The sequence below is a fragment of the Oncorhynchus gorbuscha genome, linkage group LG08 (assembly GCF_021184085.1).
Source record: "Oncorhynchus gorbuscha isolate QuinsamMale2020 ecotype Even-year linkage group LG08, OgorEven_v1.0, whole genome shotgun sequence".
NCBI lineage: Eukaryota > Metazoa > Chordata > Actinopteri > Salmoniformes > Salmonidae > Oncorhynchus > Oncorhynchus gorbuscha.
Genome location: NC_060180.1, coordinates 67,421,822 through 67,443,607, shown reverse-complemented (window position 1 = coordinate 67,443,607; position 21,786 = coordinate 67,421,822). Strand labels below are relative to the sequence as shown.

Here is a 21,786-nt window from a genome sequence, read left to right as displayed (position 1 = left end):
TAATAGATGCATGACAGATAGATACTTGAACATGTGTCATCAAACGTGACTACACAGCAGCAATTTATAACTATGTTTACCAGAAAGCTGAAATTTTAACCTTTGAGTATGCATCATTGCTAGTTATTGTTTATGGCCCTCCCCTGATAAATAATTACTTTTGGGGATTACGTAGATTCCATGTAGTTACATTTAGCTGGTTAACAAAAAGACCCAGCAGCCCAGAACATGACACTCGCCCAGAACAGCACTGGAGTAGTACATCAGGAAAAACACTTCATTTTGTGGTGAGAGAGAGAATAGGAAGAGGCCTTGACAGTGTGTCTCCTCCCTCTGTTAATAGCTAGCTAATACTAGATGCGTGATAGATCATTTCCTTTGTCTCTACTCTCTTTGTACTATATGAGTATAATGGTTTCAGATTGAAAGACAGGACTCATCCTTATATAATAATAGATGCATGACAGATAATTTCCTTTGTCTTTACTTTTACTATATGATAGATGACTTTCTCAGGTAGCCTAACCGGAAGGTTGCTGGATCAAATCCCGGACCTGGCAAGGTGAAAAAAATATATGTCGTTCTGCCACTGAACAAGGCAGTTAGGCCACTGTTCCCCGGTAGGCCGCCATTGTAAATAAGAATGTGTTCTTAATAAAAAGATAGGTACTATAGATGATCTAGGGACATGTTTATTGATTTGATATCGTCAGGGGAAAACCTCTGGTTGAAAATATTGAGGTGGAAGCAAGCACTTCAAGAGTCTTTCACTCCCTCAAATGGCTTCCTACCTCCCTGTCTACACACCCCCACAGTGTGTGAGGGCGGGGAGTGAGCAGAGAGCCGTATTCACACGCTCTTGACAGAGTGATGCTGACACACTCAGTTGAACTGGCAGCTGCTGCCGCTGCTGCTTCTAGAAAGAGGAGTGTGTGTGTGTGTGTGTGACTCCACTCCAGGGAGAGTAGACAGAAACATTTCCAGAGCTATACAAGGAGAGAATCTTTACAGGAGGGGAGAACTCAACAGGATTCGGTTGACATTGGGATATTATGCATAACAGCGGTAAGTGCTGTGTTGTGGCGCGTGCTCGGCAGTGATTCTTTCCAGTTTGAGATCTATTTATACGACTTGTGACCATAGCGGCGGGAAGATGTTTTGTTATTTTATGTAGAATACTAATGATATGATCTTCCAAGACATTGATTCAGCTTTGATCTAACTACTAAAGGAGCACCATTGTGAGAAGTGGCAGAGCCAAACTCCATGCACTCCGGACCGCTGCTGTCCGCTGCACCTACCCAACTATTTTTGCCTCCACATATTTGCCATTTTTATGAAAATCTTAGAATATTTGGCCAAGGAACGTTTCTGGTTGATCTAAACCAGTAAAACAGGAAGGGAAATGGATTAAAACGGGAGTGAGTGCAGTAGCAGCAAATATGTTGAATAAACAACTAATAAGCATGGAGAGGCTCATAAATTTGACCAAATTACCTTATAATCTTTCAGTCTAATACCGCCATTTGCTTATTTGTCATCGGAACAACAAATTACACTGCACCGACCTGGTGACAATAAAATATTTATATATATTTTTTTAAACATGCTTTTTGAAAGTAGTTAGGCCTATTGTCCTCTAAGTTTAGCTGGAGCAAATATTATGGATATACTGACAAGATACAGGTCTCTCTGCCCTAACGAGGGCTATATCAGACTGCTAATACAGGACTAGTGAAGGCCCAGTGCACTACATTTGTGAATACATTTTTTTTTAAATATAGAGTACCAGTCAAAAGTTTGGACACCTACTCATTCAGGTTCTTTATTTGTACTATTTTCTACATTGAAGAATAGCAAAGACATCAAAACTATGAAATAACATATGGAATCATGTACGAACTAAAAAGTGTGAAACATCAAAATATATTTTATATTTGAGATTCTCCAACGTAGCCACCCTTTGCCTTGATGACAGGCTCTTGACATTCTCTCAACCAGCTTCATGAGGTAGTCAACTAGAATGCATTTCAATTAACAGGTGTGCCTTGTTCAAAGTTCATTTGGAGAATTTCTTTCCTTTTTAATGCGTTTGAGCCAATCAGTTGTGGTGTGACAAGGTAGGGGAGGTATACAGAAGATAGCCCTACTAGGTAAAAGACCAAGTCCATATTATGGCAAGAATAGCTCAAATAAGCAAAGAGAAAACGACAGTCCATCATTACTTTAAGACACGAAGGTCAGTCAATTCAGTGGCAAAATCCATCAAGCGCTATGATGAAACTGGCTCTCATGAGGACAGCCACAGCAAAGGAAGACAGATTTAACTCTGCTGCAGAGGATAAGTTCATTAAGAGTTATTGCAGCCCAAATAAATGCTTCACAGAGTTCAAGTTACGGACACATCTCAGCATCAACTGTTCAGAGGAGACTGCGTGAATCAGGCCTTCATGGTCGAATTGCTGCAAAGAAACCACTACTAAAGAACACCAATAATAAGAAGAGACTTCATTGGGCCAAGAAACACCAGCAATGGACATTAGACCAGTGGAAATCTGTCCTTTGGTCTGAGGAGTCCAAATTTGAGATTTTTGGTCCAACTGCCCTGTCTTTGTGAGACGCAGAGTAGGTGAACGGATGTTCTCCGCATGTGTGGTTCCAGCCGTGAAGCATGGAGGTGGTGGTGTGATGCTTTGCTGGTGACACCATCTGAGATTTTAACCAGCATGGCTACCACAGCATTCTGCAGCGATACACAATCCCATCTGGTTTGCGCTTAGTGGGACTATCATTTGTTTTCCAACAGGACAATGACCCATCACAACTCCAGGCTGTATAAGGGCTATTTGACCAACAAGGAGAGTGATAGAGTGCTGCATCACATGAGTGCTTCTACAAATCACCCGACCTCACCCCAATTGAGATGGTTTGGGATGAGTTGGACCGCAGAGTGAAGGAAAAGCGGCTAACATGTGCTCAGCATTCCAGGTGAAGCTGGTTGAGAGAATGCAAAGCTGTCAACAAGGCAAAGGTTGGCAACTATGAAGAATCTAAAATAGATTTTGATTTGTTTAACCTCTTATCACGGCAACTACTTTGATACATTCACCCTGGAAGGTAAATAATGTACTTACATTCAGTAATCTTGCTCTGATTCGTCATCCTGAAGGTCTCAGAGATAAAATGTAGCATAGTTTTGTTAGATAAATACATGTTTATGTCCAAATGTAGGCACTGGGATCTACAGTTTGACCCCACTGCTGTCTCTGGCTCCACACCCACCACGCCCGGCCACCTAGTTGTGTGAAAGTTAGTGTATAAGCTAATGATCTATAATTAATGACATTCCTGGGGGTGTGTAAACGTAAATGTTCTATTACCATAGCATTTTGTATGTTCTCTATAGTTATGTACTTGAAAATGTATCAATTGATCAATTCGGCAAATTTGGGCAAACTCCTGGCAGACTTGATACAACATTTTGTGCAGTAATGTAATTCTTCACTGGATCAGCTGGAAACTTTGCACACACACTGCTGCCATCTGGTGGCCAAAATATAAATTACACCTAGACTCCTATCTGAAAGTATAGCCTTTCTCTTGCATTTCAATGATGATGAAAGAAAAAAAACGCACCTCAATGAGCTGTAAGCTGTATACGTATATGCACCTCAATGAGCTGTATACGTCCATAAGCAAACAGGAAACCGCTCAACCAGAGGCAGCGCTCTTAGTGGCCGGAGACATTAATGCAGGGAAACTGAAATCCATTTGACCTAATTTCTACCAGCATGTTAAATGTGCAACCAGAGGGAGGAAAAAAAAAACTCTAGACCACCTTTACTCCACACACAGAGACGCATACAAAGCTCTCCCACCATTTGGCAAATCTGACCATCAAATCCAATTTTATTAGACACATGCGCTGAATAGAACAGGTAGGCCTTACGGTGAAATGCTTACTTATGAGCCTAACCAACAATGTAGTTTAAAACATACAGATAAGAATAAGAAATAAAAGTAACAAGTAATTAAAGAGCAGCAGTGGAATAACAATAGCAAGACTATATACAGGGGGCTACCTGTACAGAGTCAATGTGGAGACTATATACAGGGGGCTACCTGTACAGAGTCAATGTGGAGACTATATACAGGGGGCTACCTGTACAGAGTCAATGTGGAGACTATATACAGGGGCCTACCTGTACAGAGTCAATGTGGAGACTATATACAGGGGGCTACCTGTACAGAGTCAATGTGGAGACTATATACAGGGGGCTTGTGACGTAGAAGTCCGTCACTGGCCGCGGGCAGCATTTGGTTCTTTAACGCACACACATATTCTTCACTCCTCCCTGCACCATTATAAGATAAGTTAACAATGTGGGTCGACACACAAATTAACTTCTGTCTTGGTGCATGCATTTCACACCTGTCAGTGTTCATATTTGAGAGATACAATAATTATTATACTTATCAATGTTGTGGATGAGCGCATTGTTTGTTTGTTCTGTTCCTCTCTCTCCATCTCTGTAGCTTCCGGGTATGCTGGAAAAGGACCCGAGCTAAGGGAATTGGGTTGGCTTTATAGTGCCTGTCCCAAATGGCTCAGTAATGCATATGGGCATATTGAAAGATATTGTCAGTAGTGAGGTAATGTTGTAAATGTTATGTTGTGATATTGTTTAAAACCGTGTTGCAATGTATATCCTTTAGTATGTTTAGTTCATGGAAAAGGTAGGTTTGTATTGTTAATTGATTAATTAATTAGGGTTAATTGTTTTGAGGGGAGGGGCTAGCCCTACAAAAGGAGCCTCTCTTTCAGTCATGGGGAGGTTTTTGTTTTGGATTGAGCTGTGGATGGGGCAGCATTGTTTTTAAGCTGTCCCATAAGGTAGACGTTGATGGCAGTACTGTTGTTTTTTTGTTCCGGAATCACTTGTAAATAAACACCTTTGCACAGAAGAACTTTTGCGGTTCCGCCATCTTTTTATTTTGATAGAGGTTAGGTTATCCAGTTTAGCCTTCTGGCCTACTCTACGTGACATATGGTGGCAGTGGTGGGATGGCGTACCGCAAATCGGTGAATTCCAACAAGAGAGGTAAAGGAATGCGTACAGGATTGCGTTCTCAGCAACAGCATCAACTGTCAGAAAAGGTACCTGAAGTTGAACCGGGGTGGAATACCATGGAATCGTTTGGTGAAGAAGAGGTCAAGTATGAGAAACTAGGAGCCCGACCGCGGGGCCAAAGACAACCAGAACTGGGTGAGCTGCTGACTGAAGGAGCAGTTGGGGGACCAGAACCACACCCAACCATGGTAACCCTTTTTCAGCAACTTTTCACCTGCCTTGAGAGGAGTTACGTGGCCTACGCCAATCTATCCTCACAGCTCCCCACCAGGCGGAACTCGTCAGTGAGAGCCCAAGATTGGGTCTTCCAACACCAGGACGACAAAGGCTCGATGCAGCAGGGACTTCAACTCCACAGCAGGCACCCCAAGCAGTAATGAGGCCAGCACCAGGAGACCAGTCCAGCAGTGTTAACGTCCATCTTCCAGCATTCCTGAGGAAGGAGCCAGAGATGCCCTCATACCAGCAGGGGGAGGACATTGAAAACTACCTGCTGAGGTTTGAGCGCATGGCTAAGACGTGGCAGTGGCCTGAGGTAGAGTGGGCCTGCAGGCTTGTCCCATTGCTCACGGGCAAGGCCTTAGAGGCTTACACAGCAATGGATGAGGGGCTGTCCAATGTCTACAAGGGCTTGAAGGAAGCGCTGCTGGTGAAGTTTGACATCTCACCGGAAACCTACCGTCAACGCTTCAGAGCTGCATCAACGCCATCGGGTGAGTCGCCGACAGAGACGTACCACCGCCTCAAGGGTCTCTACCGACGATGGGTTCGACCGGGGAAGAAGACACAGGACGAAATCGGGGAGGTCATCATCCTCGAGCAACTTCTACAAGTTCTACCACACGGCATTCGAACCTGGGTCCGAGAGCACGAGCCCAAGGACGGGCTTATGGCGGCCAAGCTTGCACTGCAGTATCTTAATGCACGTAAAGGGGGCCCACCACAACCTGCAGCACCCGCTCCAAGGAGTCTCAGAGACACAAGGGACATCAGAAACGCCAGAGATGGTGGAGGTAACTCGGGGTTATGTGTCTGGGAGGGAGGTAAGGGATCATGCAGTTCGCTCTGATGGGAGGGTTCTGACCTGTTTTTACTGCCGGCAGCAGGGGCACAAAGCTTCAATGTGTCCGCTACGTAAATCCAAGCTCTCGGGTTACTGTTATGTACCCAGAGAGGGGGATGGTGTTCAGAATAGACAGACTCGGGAAGGGTCATGCTTGGTACCTGTAAAAGTGAATGGTAAAAGTCTTACTGCAATGATTGACACCGGCAGTTCCCTGTCATTGATCAGAAAAGGTAATGTACCTGTTAATGACATTGATTATGGTCATCAGACACTGATCCAATGTGTCCATGGTGACCAGTCACAGCAGCCCACAGCTGAGCTCACAGTTGAGATTCAGGGTCAGAAATACCTCCTCAAAGTTGGGGTAATGGAGAAGCTACCTTTTGAGATGATTTTGGGGAGGGATGTGCCAGTACTCTCTGATCTGTTGGGAAGTGTGGGGGTCAGCTATATGAGCAGTCAGTTTGCCAGTCTGATGTTCAGATGGCATGTTCAGTTGTCACTCGTGCCCAGGCCAAAGCTGGTTTACAACCTCTGCCTGACTTGTGTGATAGTCTGTGCGAGGGGGGAACCAAAGGGCCCAGAAAGTCACGCCGCCAGCGGCGTCTTGAGAAGTATGTGGGAACCCCTGTACCTGTTGCTGATGTGTCTGGGTTAGAGGTGCAATGGGATGTTCCACAAAATTTTGCTACACTGCAGAAGTCTGACGCAACCTTGAAATGTTTGTTTGACAAGGCCTTAGCTGGGGACAGTCAATCTTCATGTGGGGGGATTTACACAGTAGACAACCACATACTCTACCTTGGGTCAGAGGCAGATAGCAGGAAGTTGGTGGTGCCATCTACCTGTAGACCACTTGTTCTCAACCTTGCACATACAGTTCCATGGGCAGGCCATCTAGGGCAACATAAGACCTATCTTAGGCTAGGCTCCCGTTTCTTTTGGCCCTCCATGTATACTGATGTACAAAAATACTGCAAATCATGCCCCACGTGCCAGAAAACCAGTGCTGTCCGTAGGTCTGAAAGGGCTCCTCTATGTTCACTGCCTGTTATCTCTACCCCATTCAAGAGAATTGCAATGGACATTGTTGGACCCTTGGAGAAGAGTAGTGCAGGTTACAAGTATATATTGGTGATCTGTGACTATGCCACCCGGTTCCCAGAAGCCTTCCCACTCCGTTCCATAACCACTCCAAAAATAATCAGTGCTCTTGTTCAGCTCTTCTCTCGTGTAGGAATCCCAGATGAAATCCTGACGGACCAAGGGACAAACTTCACCTCGCGACTGATGGTTCAACTCCACCAACAGCTGGGCATTAAAGGCTTGAGGACTACTCCCTACCATCCCCAAACGGATGGGCTTGTAGAGAGATTCAATCAAACGCTCAAGAACATGCTGAGGAAGTTTGTGGCTGACACTGGTAGAGACTGGGATAAGTGGTTACCCTTTCTGCTTTTTGCTTACAGGGAGGTGCCTCAGGCATCGACAGGTTTCTCGCCATTCGAACTCCTCTATGGATGGCCAGTGCAAGGACCACTGGACCTGCTGAAGAAGTGCTGGGAAGGTTCCCCAGTAGCTACCTCAGGACAGGGGATTGTCCAGTATGTCCTCCAGATGCGAGACAGGTTGGAACGGTACCGAGAGGAAGCTAGAGCAAACCTTCAGCAAGCCCAGAAGGCCCAGAAGAGAGGCTATGACCAGCACGCTCACCACAGAAAGTTTGAGCCAGGACAGAAAGTCCTGCTCCTCCTTCCCTCGTCTACCAGCAAGCTCCTTGCGCAATGGCAAGGACCGTACCTAATCGGGAGGAAGATGGGCCCAGTGACCTACGAGGTGCTGCACCCGGACAAGGGTAAGAAAAAGCAAATCTACCATGTGAACCTTCTCAAGGCCTGGGAGAGAGAGAGGAACTCTCCAAAGGAAAGTCCTTTCTGGTCCGCAGAGTAGAAGAGGATGAGTCGGATGGGGTCACAGAGGCATGGAAAGAACGAGCAGAAGTCATACTGGCTCACCTGGAAGAAGACAAGCAAGATGAGCTGAAGCAGCTGTTTGGCAAGTATCCGGCCCTCTTCAGTCAGAGACCAGGAAGAACCAAAGTCCTAGAACACGTCATTCGTTTGAAACCTGGCCAGAACCCTGTCCGCCAGCATCCTTACCGTGTGCCTGAGAGGCTGGTGGTAGCCCTCAAGGAAGAGGTCCACACCATGATAGAGATGAATGTTGTCGAGCCATCTTCAAGTGAATGGAGCAGCCCTATTGTCATTGTCCCAAAGAAGGATGGCTCTTTGCGCGTCTGCATGGACTTCCGTAAGGTGAATGCCATCTCCCAGTTCGATGCCTATCCCATGCCCCGCATTGACGACTTACTGGAGAGAATAGGTAGAGCTCATTCCATCACCACATTGGATCTCTGCAAAGGGTACTGGCAGGTGCCCCTGGATGAACAATCCAAGGCCTACACTGCATTCCGGACGCCAATGGGCCTGTTCCAGTTCAAGGTCATGCCGTTTGGCCTTCATGGGGCCCCCGCGACTTTCCAGAGGCTGATGGACAAGGTCCTCCAGGACTGTGACGATTACTGTGCTGCTTACTTGGACGACGTGGTGATCTACAGCCACTCCTGGGAGGAGCACATACAGCATCTTAGCAGAGTCCTGGGGAAGATTCATGAAGCAGGCCTCACGCTTAACCTCCTGAAGTGTGAGTGGGCGAAACAGGAGACAAAGTACCTGGGTTACCAGCTGGGTAAGGGTGAAGTTCGGCCTCAGGTGGAGAAAGTGGAGTCCATCAGGAATAGCCCTCAACCCAGAACCAAGAAACAGGTGAAGTCCTTCCTAGGTCTGGCAGGGTGGTACCGGAGATTCATTCCACAGTTTTCGACCATCGCTGTCCCTCTGACCAACCTCACTTCGAAGGGGGCCAGCAACCCTGTGAAGTGGACTGAGGAGTGTGAGGAAGCCTTCATGACACTGAAAAACCGACTGTGCTCATTCCCTGTTCTCCAGACCCTGATTTTCAGAAGAGATTTTCGTGCAGGTGGACGCTTCGGCTGTAGGAAGTGGAGCTGTACTGGCCCAAGGGGAGCCAAGAGAAGAGCTTCCTGTGCTGTACCTGAGTCGGAAGCTGTTGCCCAGGGAAACCAGGTATTCTACAATCGAAAAGGAGTGCCTGGCTATAAAGTGGGCCCTAGATAGCCTCCGTTACTACCTTCTTGGGAGGGAATTTGACCTGCACACGGACCACAGAGCACTGACCTGGATCCAGACCATGAAGGACCGGAATTCTCGTGTGACCAGGTGGTATCTGGAGCTCCAGCCCTTCAGGTTCTGTGTCCGTCACAAGGCAGGAAAAGAGAACGTTACTGCGGACTACCTATCAAGGCTCCCGTACATGGTCGCTTCAGGAGAGGAGGAAGGTAATGTGACGTAGAAGTCCGTCACTGGCCGCGGGCAGCATTTGGTTCTTTAACGCACACACATATTCTTCACTCCTCCCTGCGCCATTATAAGATAAGTTAACAATGTGGGTCGACACACAAATTAACTTCTGTCTTGGTGCATGCATTTCACACCTGTCAGTGTTCATATTTGAGAGATACAATAATTATTATACTTATCAATGTTGTGGATGAGCGCATTGTTTGTTTGTTCTGTTCCTCTCTCTCCATCTCTGTAGCTTCCGGGTATGCTGGAAAAGGACCCGAGCTAAGGGAATTGGGTTGGCTTTATAGTGCCTGTCCCAAATGGCTCAGTAATGCATATGGGCATATTGAAAGATATTGTCAGTAGTGAGGTAATGTTGTAAATGTTATGTTGTGATATTGTTTAAAACCGTGTTGCAATGTATATCCTTTAGTATGTTTAGTTCATGGAAAAGGTAGGTTTGTATTGTTAATTGATTAATTAATTAGGGTTAATTGTTCTGAGGGGAGGGGCTAGCCCTACAAAAGGAGCCTCTCTTTCAGTCATGGGGAGGTTTTTGTTTTGGATTGAGCTGTGGATGGGGCAGCATTGTTTTTAAGCTGTCCCATAAGGTAGACGTTGATGGCAGTACTGTTGTTTTTTTGTTCCGGAATCACTTGTAAATAAACACCTTTGCACAGAAGAACTTTTGCGGTTCCGCCATCTTTTTATTTTGATAGAGGTTAGGTTATCCAGTTTAGCCTTCTGGCCTACTCTACGTGACAGGGCTACCTGTACAGAGTCAATGTGGAGACTATATACAGGGGGCTACCTGTACAGAGTCAATGTGGAGACTATATACAGGGGGCTACCTGTACAGAGTCAATGTGGAGACTATATACAGGGGGCTACCTGTACAGAGTCAATGTGGAGACTATATACAGGGGGCTACCTGTACAGAGTCAATGTGGAGACTATATACAGGGGGCTACCTGTACAGAGTCAATGTGGAGACTATATACAGGGGGCTACCTGTACAGAGTCAATGTGGAGGCTATATACAGGGGGCTACCTGTACAGAGTCAATGTGGAGGCTATATACAGGGGGCTACCTGTACAGAGTCAATGTGGAGGCTATATACAGGGGGCTACCTGTACAGAGTCAATGTGGAGACTATATACAGGGGGCTACCTGTACAGAGTCAATGTGGAGACTATATACAGGGGGCTACCTGTACAGTCAATGTGGAGACTATATACAGGGGGCTACCTGTACAGAGTCAATGTGGAGACTATATACAGGGGGCTACCTGTACAGAGTCAATGTGGAGACTATATACAGGGGGCTACCTGTACAGAGTCAATGTGGAGACTATACAGGGGGCTACCTGTACAGAGTCAATGTGGAGACTATATACAGGGGGCTACCTGTACAGAGTCAATGTGGAGACTATATACAGGGGGCTACCTGTACAGTCAATGTGGAGACTATATACAGGGGGCTACCTGTACAGAGTCAATGTGGAGACTATATACAGGGGGCTACCTGTACAGAGTCAATGTGGAGACTATATACAGGGGGCTACCTGTACAGAGTCAATGTGGAGACTATATACAGGGGGCTACCTGTACAGAGTCAATGTGGAGGCTATATACAGGGGGCTACCTGTACAGAGTCAATGTGGAGGCTATATACAGGGGGCTACCTGTACAGAGTCAATGTGGAGGCTATATACAGGGGGCTACCTGTACAGAGTCAATGTGGAGACTATATACAGGGGGCTACCTGTACAGAGTCAATGTGGAGACTATATACAGGGGGCTACCTGTACAGTCAATGTGGAGACTATATACAGGGGGCTACCTGTACAGAGTCAATGTGGAGGCTATATACAGGGGGCTACCTGTACAGAGTCAATGTGGAGACTATATACAGGGGGCTACCTGTACAGAGTCAATGTGGAGACTATATACAGGGGGCTACCTGTACAGAGTCAATGTGTGAGGGCACCGGTTAGTTGAGGTAATATGTACATGTAGGTAGAGTTGATAACAGAGAGTAGCAGCAGTGTAAAATGGGGGGTTGGGGGAATGCAAAAAGTTTGGCTAGCCATTTGATTAGATGTTCAGGCTTCTTATGGCTTGGGGGTAGAAGCGGTTTAGTAGCCTCTTGGACCTAGACCTGGCGCTCCGGTACCGTTGCCATGAGTTAGCAGAGAGAACAGTCTATGTCTAGGGTGGCTGGAGTCTGACAATTTTTAGGGTCTTCCTCTGACACCACGTGGTATAGAGGTCCTGGATGGCAGGAACCTTGGACCCAGTGATGTACTGGGCCTTTCGCACTACCTTCTGTAGTGACTTGCGGTCGGAGGCCGAGCAGTTGCCATACCAGGCAGTTGCCATACCAGGCAGTGATGCTACCAGTCAGGGTGCTCTCGATGGTGCAGCTGATCCTTTTAAGGATCTGAGGACCCATGCCAAATCTTTTCAGTCTCCTGAGGGGGAATAGGTTTTGTTGTGCTCTCTTCACGACTGTCTTGTTGTGCTTTGACCATGTTAGTTTGTTGGTGATGTTGACACCACAGAACTTGAAGCTCTCAACCTGCAGCCCCGTTGATGAGAATGGGGGCATGCTCGGTCGTCTTTTTCCTGTAGTCCACAATCATCTCCTTTGTTTTGATCACGTTGAGGGAGGGGCAGGGAGGGGCACCACAGGTCTCTGACCTCCTCCCTATAGGCTGTCTCGTCGTTGTCGGTGATCAAGCCTACCACTGTTGTGTCATCAGCAAACTTAATGATGGTGTTGGAGTCGTGCCTGGCTGTGCAGTCAAGAGCGAACAGGGAGTACAGGAGGGGACTGAGCACGCACTCCTGAGGGGCCCCTGTGTTGAGGATCAGCATGGCAGATGTGTTGTTACCTACCCTTACCACCTGGGGGCGGCCCGTTAGGAAGTCCAGGATCCAGTTGCAGATGGAGGTGTCGACTGTACAGTCATGGCCAAAAATTGAGAATGACACAAATATTAATTTCCACAAAGTTTGCTGCGTCAGTGTCTTTAGATATTTTTGTCAGATCTTACTATGGAATACTGAAGTATAATTACAAGCATTTCATAAGTGTCAAAGGCTTTTATTGACAATTACATTAAGTTGATGCAAAGAATCAATATTTGCAGTGTTGACCCTTCTTTTTCAAGACATCTGCAATCCCCCCTGACATGCTGTCAATTAACTTCTGGGCCACACTGACTGATAATCTATGCTTGGAGTTTGTTAGAATTTGTGGGATTTTGTTTGTCCACCCGCCTCTTGAGGATTGACCACAAGTTCTCAATGGGATTAAAGTCTGGGGAGTTTCCTGGCCATGGACCCAACATATCGATGTTTTGTTCCCCAAGCCACTTAGTTATCACTTTTGCCTTATGGCAAGGTGCTCCATCATGCTGTAAAAGGCATTGTTTGTAACCAAACTGTTCATGGGTGGTTGGGAGATGTTGCTCTCGGGGATGTGTTGATACCATTCTTTATTCATGGCTGGGTCCTAGGGAAAATTGTGAGTGAGCCCACTCCCTTGGCTGAGAAAAACCCCACGCATGAATAGTCTCAGCATGCTTTACTGTTGGCATGACACAGGACTGATGGTAGCGCTCACCTCGACTTCTCCGGACAAGCTTTTTTTCCGGATGCCCCAAACAATCGGAAAGGGGATTCATCAGAGAAAATGACTTTACCCGAGTCCTCAGCAGTCCAATCCCTGTACCGTTTGGAGAATATCAGTCTGTCCCTTATGTTTTTCCTGGAGAGAAGTGGCTTCTTTGCTGCCCTTCTTGACACCAGGCCATCCTCCAAAAGTCTTCGCCTCACTGTGCGTGCAGATGTACTCTCACCTGCCTGCTGCCATTCCTGAGCAAGCTCTGTACTGGTGGTGCCCTGATCCCGCAGCTGAATCAACTTTAGGAGACGGTCCTGGCGCTTGGACTTTCTTGGGCGCCCTGAAGCCTTCTTCACAACAATTGAACCGTTCTCTTGAAGTTCTTGATGATCCGATAAATGGTTGATTTAGGTGCAATCTTACTGGCAACAATATCCTTGACTGTGAAGCCCTTTTTGTGCAAAGCAATGATGACGGCACGTGTTTCCTTGCAGGTAACCATGATTGACAGAGGAAGAACAATGGTTGGAGTCATTAAAACTCATTTTTCAACCACTTCACAAATTTCTTGCAAACAAACTATAGTTTTGGCAAGTCCGTTAGGACATCTACTTTGTGCATGACAAGTAATTTTTCCAACAATTGTTTACAGACAGATTATTTCACTTATAAACGCACTGTATTACAATTCCAGTGGGTCAGAAGTTTACATACACTAAGTTGACTGGAAAATTCCCAAAACATTATGTCATGGCTTCAGAAGCTTCTGATAGGCCAATTGACATCATTTGAGTCAACTGGCGGTGTACCTTTGGATGTATTTCAAGACCTACCTTCAAATTCAGTGCCTCTTTGCTTGACATCATGAGAAAATCAAAAGAAATGAGCCAAGACCTCAGAAAAAAAAATTGTATACCTCCAAAAGTCTGGTTCTTCCTTGAGAGCAATTTCCAAACGCCTGAAGGTATCACGTTCATCTGTACAAACAATAGTACGCAAGTATAAACACCATGGGACCATGCAGCCGTCATACCGCTCAGGAAGGAGACGCATTCTGTCTCCTAGAGATGAATGTACTTTGGTGCGAAAAGTGCAAATCAATCACAGAACAACAGCAAAGGACCTTGTGAAGATGCTGGAGGAAACAGGTACAAAAGTATCTACAGTGCCTTGCAAAAGTATTCGGCCCCCTTGAACTTTGCGACCTTTTGCCACATTTCAGGCTTCAAACATAAAGATATAAAACTGTATTTTTTTGTGAAGAATCAACAACAAGTGGGACACAATCATGAAGTGGAATGACATTTATTGGATATTTCAAACTTTTTTAACAAATCAAAAACTGAAAAAATTGGGCGTGCAAAATTATTCAGCCCCTTAATACTTTGTAGCGCCACCTTTTGCTGCAATTACAGCTGTAAGTCGCTTGGGGTATGTCCCTATCAGTTTTGCAAATCGAGATACTGACATTTTTTCCCATTCCTCCTTGCAAAACAGCTCGAGCTCAGTGAGGTTGGATGGAGAGCATTTGTGAACAGCAGTTTTCAGTTCTTTCCACAGATTCTCGATTGGATTCAGGTCTGGACTTTGACTTGGCCATTCTAACACCTGGATATGTTTATTTTTGAACCATTCCATTATAGATTTTGCTTTATGTTTTGGATCATTGTCTTGTTGGAAGACAAATCCCCATCCCAATCTCAGGTCTTTTGCAGACTCCATCAGGTTTTCTTCCAGAATGGTCCTGTATTTGGCTCCATCGATCTTCCCATCAATTTTAACCATCTTCCGTGTCCCTGCTGAAGAAAAGCAGGTCCAAACCATGATGCTGCCACCACCATGTTTGACAGTGGGGATGGTGTGTTCAGGGTGATGAGTTGTGTTGCTTTTACACCAAACATAACATTTTGCATTGTTGCCAAAAAGTTCAATTTTGGTTTCATCTGACCAGAGCACCTTCTTCCACATGTTTGGTGTGTCTCCCAGGTGGCTTGTGGCAAACTTTAAACAACACTCTTTATGGATATCTTTAAGAAATGGCTTTCTTCTTGCCACTCTTCCATAAAGGCCAGATTTGTGCAATATACGACTGATTGTTGTCCTAAGAAATGGACAGAGTCTCCCACCTCAGCTGTAGATCTCTGCAGTTCATCCAGAGTGATCATGGGCCTCTTGGCTGCATATATCATCAGTGCAGGTGCATTTATAGGTCTTGGAGACTTGATTATTTCAATATTACACAGTGCTCTTTGGGATGTTTGTATTTATCATCATTAGTCATTTAGGTCAACATTGGTTCTTCATGATGATCCTCTTTTAATGGACCTCTGAACTATCTGGAGAGTTTACACACAGGTGGATTGTATTTATCATCATTGTCATTTAGGTCAACATTGGATCAAGAGATCCTCACTGGCTGAAAGTAAAGGGGCTGAATAATTTTGCACGCCCAATTTTTCAGTTTTTGATTTGTTAAAAAAGTTTGAAATATCCAATAAATGTCGTTCCACTTCATGATTGTGTCCCACTTGTTGTTGATTCTTCACAAAAAAATACAGTTTTATATCTTTATGTTTGAAGCCTGAAATGTGGCAAAAGGTCGCAAAGTTCAAGGGGGCCGAATACTTTCGCAAGGCACTGTATATCCAAAGTATAACGAGTCCTATATCGACATACCCTGAAAGGCCGCTCAGCAAGGAAGAAGCCACTGCTCCAAAACCGCCATAAGAAAGCCAGACACATATTACAAACCAAACACACCTGTGAGGTAAAGCATATTTGACTTTCAACAGTCAACAAGAAAACTTGCAGAACAAATAGGCAGTTTTACTGGCAGATGTCAATGATGAGACTTGAGAGGCGAGACACACCTTTGTCTTTGTTCGATGGACATGGTATCGTGGCCATGACACCATCGGCAGGAAAGACATTAAAGCCTTGTATTTACAATGGAGTACCTAAGTGCCTGGGAAGTATAATTAAGCAATAAGGCTCGAGGGGGTGTGGTATATGGCCAAAATAACACGGCTGTTGCGTCGTGCCTAAAAACATCCATTAGCCGTGGTATATTGGCCATAAACTATAAACCCCGAGGTGCCTTATTGCTATTCTGAACTGGTTACCAACATAATTATATTAAAAATTAAATGTTTAAAAATTAAAAATAAATGTTTTATCATACCCATGGTATGCGGTCTGATATACCATGGCTGTCAGCCAATCAGCATTCAGGGCTCAAACCACCCAGTTTATAATCAGTGTCTTATGTCAGACACCAGTACACACACACACGTACATGAAGCAGAAATGAATACATCAAAGTAAGACAATACTGATATCCAGAGCCATCTATTTTAGCATGTCTCTAATTCTGTTGTGGTAAGCGGTGGTGTGTGGAGTAGTGTCACTGAATGCTCCTTTACAGTTAACTCCAGATCTACTTGAATCAGACAATTTGCAGACGATTGTTTCTTGAACCATTGTCCTTTATGAGAAAATGACACTTAATTAGTAAACACAGATTCATGCAGGCGTGGACTTTACTGTAACACACAGACAGTCAAAATTCTCAATAAACACGTATGTGGCTGGGGGAAGCTGTGGTTTAGACAAGACAGCAATACCTCATCTTACTCAGGCAAAGAGGGAGTCACAGGAAGAGATAAGGATGGAGAGAGGGAGACATGGAGAGAGGAGACAGAGATAGATATGAGATTCTGAGCAAGTGACCCTATTAGGTAGTGGGTAGCTAATGATAAAAGCTCTAGGGGGGGGGGGGGGGGCAGCAGTGTGGTGATGTGCTGGGAGTCCCAGGCCCATCCATGATCCCCCTTGGTTTATACCCAGGCCAAACGGGCGGAAACAACCTATTCTCATCCCCGCTCTCTCACTGTCATTGTGCTCCCAGAGCTATCCTGATGCCCTCCATTGTGTGCCGAACGCTTTCCGCAGCTCTCAGGAGTTCCGATGGATCGTCGCCATAAACCCCTCTATTATGGCAGAACCCCCAGCACCACGTTTGCTGCGCTGGCTTTTACCATTCACCGGCCACATTTTGGACTTTTCAGCTAATGTCACACAAAGCCACACTAGGAAATCAGAGGAGAAGCACACAACAGAAGTACTTGTTTTTATGATATGAAACTGATTTAGTTTAAATATTAAGCCTATAGATTTAAAACAGGTGTAGAGGGATTGGGGTGACTGGAAGGGCAGCTTCTCTGAGGTGTGTGTGGGGCCTCGACTCATCTCACTTCAGTCTCTCGGTGGACCCACTCTCCCCAAGTAGAACCCCACCAGCCACTATATTTTAATTTATGTTTTAGTAATTTACAGGAGCAATTAGGGTTAAGCGTCTTGCTCAAGGGCACATTGACAGATTTTTCACCTAGTCGTGCCAGGGATTCGAACCAGCAACCTTTTAGTTTCTGCTCCAACACTCTCAACCGCTAGGCTACCTGACCACAATACTCAGCGTGTGTCTGTAAATTCAATCTGGAGTGCCAGTGCGCTCTGGGCTTTGGGCTGATCCGAGCGTTCTGACCTCACATCAGCAGTCAAGCTAACTGGCTAACGTTGGCTAGCCACTTCCAGACACGAATGTGAGAACCTCACCGACCATTTTACCCTATCAGCGCTGGTTAGGCTGCTTTCATGTTATCCAGAGGGTTGGTGACTAACTGTGCTGCTGGCAACAATTTAAGTGCGCTTTGTTTTGCTGATGTTTACCGGCACTGGCCGTATTCAACGGGTGTTGAGCATTCGTAAATTCATCAGTTATTCTGCACACTGACACAGTCAGACGAGAGTGCTCTGAAATCAGAGTACATTTAAAAACGCACATTTAACTGACAGTCTTCCTCCAATGTATGTACAATAACATAATCCAGAGATTTTCGGTACATTAGGAGAGGATTTGGAGTTTAAAAGTGCGTCAAAGTACAAATAATTGCTAGATGTGTGTTCTGTTAAATGTTTGCTCAGCCCACATGCTCTATATATGCAATGTATATAATAACTATCTCCTGATATACCTGACCATATTGAAAACTCAATGCCACTCTTGGTAAATATAGTTTCAGAATACTCAAATCTCAGGATATAAAATTCACTTGGAAAACCCTAAAATAATGGCAATAGGAAAAACAAAACATTCATGATCTACAGCAATCCTTCAGTGGACCACAAAAAAATATATAAAATACTTAGGATGCTAAATAAGTGACAAACAAATAGAAATGTGTCTCATTACTCAACAATATGAAAGCAGATCTAATTAAATGGACAATGGTACACAGTGGTTTAGATGGTGCAATGAGTCTTCACAATGACTGCTTGTTTTGTCACATCAACTGAAATTAGGCAAACTATTAGAATTTTATCAACTAGGAAATGGCAGAGCGATTTCTAGTTAGAGGAATTACAGAGTAACTACACAGGTCGAAGAGCAGTCTAACGTAAACAGTTACCAGATGTTTAAGAACTCTATCACACCCAAATTGTAAAATTCCGTTTTAGACTAGTTGATTGATCGGTTTGTCTGTTTTTCTCTAAGGAGGATTTTATTACACTTAACTCTCACCACATTGGGCCATTAGAGTAAAATGTGTACTCTCTGTTCCATTTCAGAGCAATGCTTGGCACCCTGGGGACGCTGGATGAGTCTGAGCAACTATGAGGACGGCTGTGTGTGAGTCAGTAACAACAGGAGTGTGAGTGACTTGCCGGACAGAGGCGATGGTTTCCGGGAGGCTCCTCATGTGATTTTCCCTGACACACCCATGCCTCCTGCTCCATGTGGGAAATCTAGGATGGAACACACACCCTGCTATGCACAGTCACTGGGACAACTGCCTGTGCAGCCACTCTTTCACACACTCTGACACGCATCACCGCCGCCGCCACCGCTCAGACTTGACAGAGGAAGAACCCCGGAATTTTCCAGAACCAATTTTCCGGTATGTTTGTGAATCTTCGGCGAATCCGCAAGTGCCAGTGCTTGCAGCTAATGACCACGTGCCTGGTGCTGTCGGTGGTGATGGTGTGCTGGGATGGCAGCGTGGTGAGCCACGTCAAGGCCTACTCCTACCGCTACCTGGTCAACCGTTACACCTTCATCAACAAGAGCTTCACCATCCCGCGGCAGGAGGCCCACATGTTCAGCAACCACCGCTACCTGCTCAACCACCCGTATAAGTGCTCAGGAGAGAAGAATGTTTTACTGCTGCTGCTAGTCAAGTCCTCCCCAGAGAACATTGAGAGACGGCGAGCCATACGGTCGACGTGGGGCAACGAGACCTACATCCACCAGACCCTGGGGGTGACGGTGAAGGTGGTTTTTGTGCTGGGCCTCCCCAAGCAGCAGGAAGCTGCCCATACTCAGAGGAGCCGAGGGGACACCCAGGACAACCTTGTCCGTGAAGACCGCTTGAATGGCGACTTGGTCCAGCAGGACTTTGTGGACTCGTTCCACAACCTAACCCTCAAGCTTCTGCTACAGTTTCGGTGGGCGCACGCCTACTGCCCGCACGCCCGCTTCCTCATGACGTCTGATGATGACATTTTCGTGCACATACCCAACCTGGTGCGCTACCTTCAGGACATAGACAGGAAGGGCGTTACAGACTTCTGGATCGGTCGCGTGCACAGAGGCGCGCCACCCATCCGCCAGAAGGAAAGCAAGTACTACGTCCCATACGAGATGTACCCGTGGTTGGCATACCCGGACTACACGGCAGGGGCGGGTTACGTTGTCTCTAGAGACGTGGCGAACAAAATCTACCAGGCTTCGTTGACCCTCAACGCCTCGCTGTACATCGACGATGTCTTCATGGGCATCTGCGCCAACGCCATGGGCGTGTTGCCGCAGGAGCATGTGTACTTCTCAGGTGAGGGCAAGGCGCCCTACCACCTGTGCATCTACGACAAGATGATGACGTCGCACGGCCACGTGGCCGACATATACGAACTCTGGAAAGCCGCCACGAATCCGGAGGTCAAACGGGTCACATCAGGACTCTTTGGGAGGTTGTATTGCACAGCTGTGAAACTCACCCTTCTCTGCAGACCTTATTTCTTAAACAGCTACCCCTGCAAGGCAGCCTTGTTGTAGTACAGTAAACCTATGTACTGTGTTTGGTCCAAAATAGAGCGAGGGATCATTTCGTACCAAATTTTTCTTTCATCGGTCTCCCGTCATTTGAAAAGGATGAAGGAGGGAAGGCCTGTTTTTTGTGTTGATGGAGGAAGATACTCATGAGTCAAATCTATTGCTGTAAATTTGGGTTTTACAGTGACCTATCTATATGGCTTTATAGTGACCGTCTAGCTATATGGCCAGCAGTGGTCCAATTCTTGATATCTTTACGATGTATTGAAGAGCAGAGACTGAATGTGATGAATAAGGAGATGCTATCCAGAGATAAGGAAGACAAATAGGATTCTAAGTGAATTTCCGCACCCACATCTCCTTCCATTAAACTAATTGAGAGAATGGCCGAACATTCTGTTATTCTGTTGGTTATGCTGCTGTGGTTTAAAACTAACTGTGGATGGACACAATTGGCTCATTTTCTGTCGTTTCACAGTAACGTTTGCTAAAGTTAAAATGAAGATACCATCTATTTATTTTTATTTCAAAACGTACCCAATGTCAAGGATGCATTTGAAACTGACAGCAAGCATTTCAAATGGATTTTGGGGGTCAAAGAAGTCTTCAAAACTCTGCAGCCATAAGTTGGCAACTGTCTTAGGTGAAGCAGTACATTAATGTGTAGCATATGTTTGAGTTATTAGTGGTGACTAGTGACATACTGTGCCCGTGGTTGGCATACCCAGACTACATGACAGGGATGGGTTATCATGTGCGAGTGCCAAAAGTGTCTGTTACGAGGTGGAAAATTCCACAGAGATTTAAAGTATTATGCATATCAGCTGATCTCTTATCATTAATGAACATTGAAATGAACATGAATGAATTGTTCTGTAAATTAAAGGAGGATGCAGGTGGGAAATATACAGCTTGTTTCAAGCAATTTCTTTGTATTACATTTGGAAACCCTAACCAAAGCATATAGGAAGCCTTTTCAACCTGTCGCAAAGCAAATGAGAAACAAACAATGAGGTGATATAGACTAACTGTGAAACAAATTCATCTCAGAGAAAGGTTGTTGAACCACAGATCATATCCAACCCCTTTCATGGGTTCTCTCTCTTCACCATGGCAACTGTATGTTGAGCAGCGGGTGGGGGAGTGGGTTAGATGAGTGACACACAAGCCTCACCACAAAGCTCTGGGTTATGTTCCTGTGGACATTCTGCATGATGGCTGTTGACATGAGTTCACTCTTGATTACAAGCCAGTGGATGTTCTTCCAGGATGTACGTCTGTAGAAATATTTAATATAATGAAACATAAGCCTGTAAATTAAATAATTGTAATCATTATAGCTGTGAACTGTTGAGGGCAAGATGAGAATATTAAGCAAACAAATGCCTCATTGCCAGTGTCTATATACAAAAGTATGTGGACAC

At 45.5% G+C, this 21,786-nt stretch overlaps 1 protein-coding gene across 1 annotated transcript; it reads left to right on the top strand.

Moving 5' to 3' along the window:
- Positions 1 to 897: 897 nt before the first annotated feature.
- On the top strand, positions 898 to 21,786 carry LOC124042082 (lactosylceramide 1,3-N-acetyl-beta-D-glucosaminyltransferase A-like). Its single transcript, XM_046360406.1, has 2 exons — positions 898 to 1,065; positions 18,883 to 21,786. The coding sequence occupies exon 2, from the start codon at positions 19,214 to 19,216 to the stop codon at positions 20,363 to 20,365; it is 1,152 nt and encodes a 383-aa protein (XP_046216362.1). The 5' UTR covers positions 898 to 1,065; positions 18,883 to 19,213; the 3' UTR covers positions 20,366 to 21,786.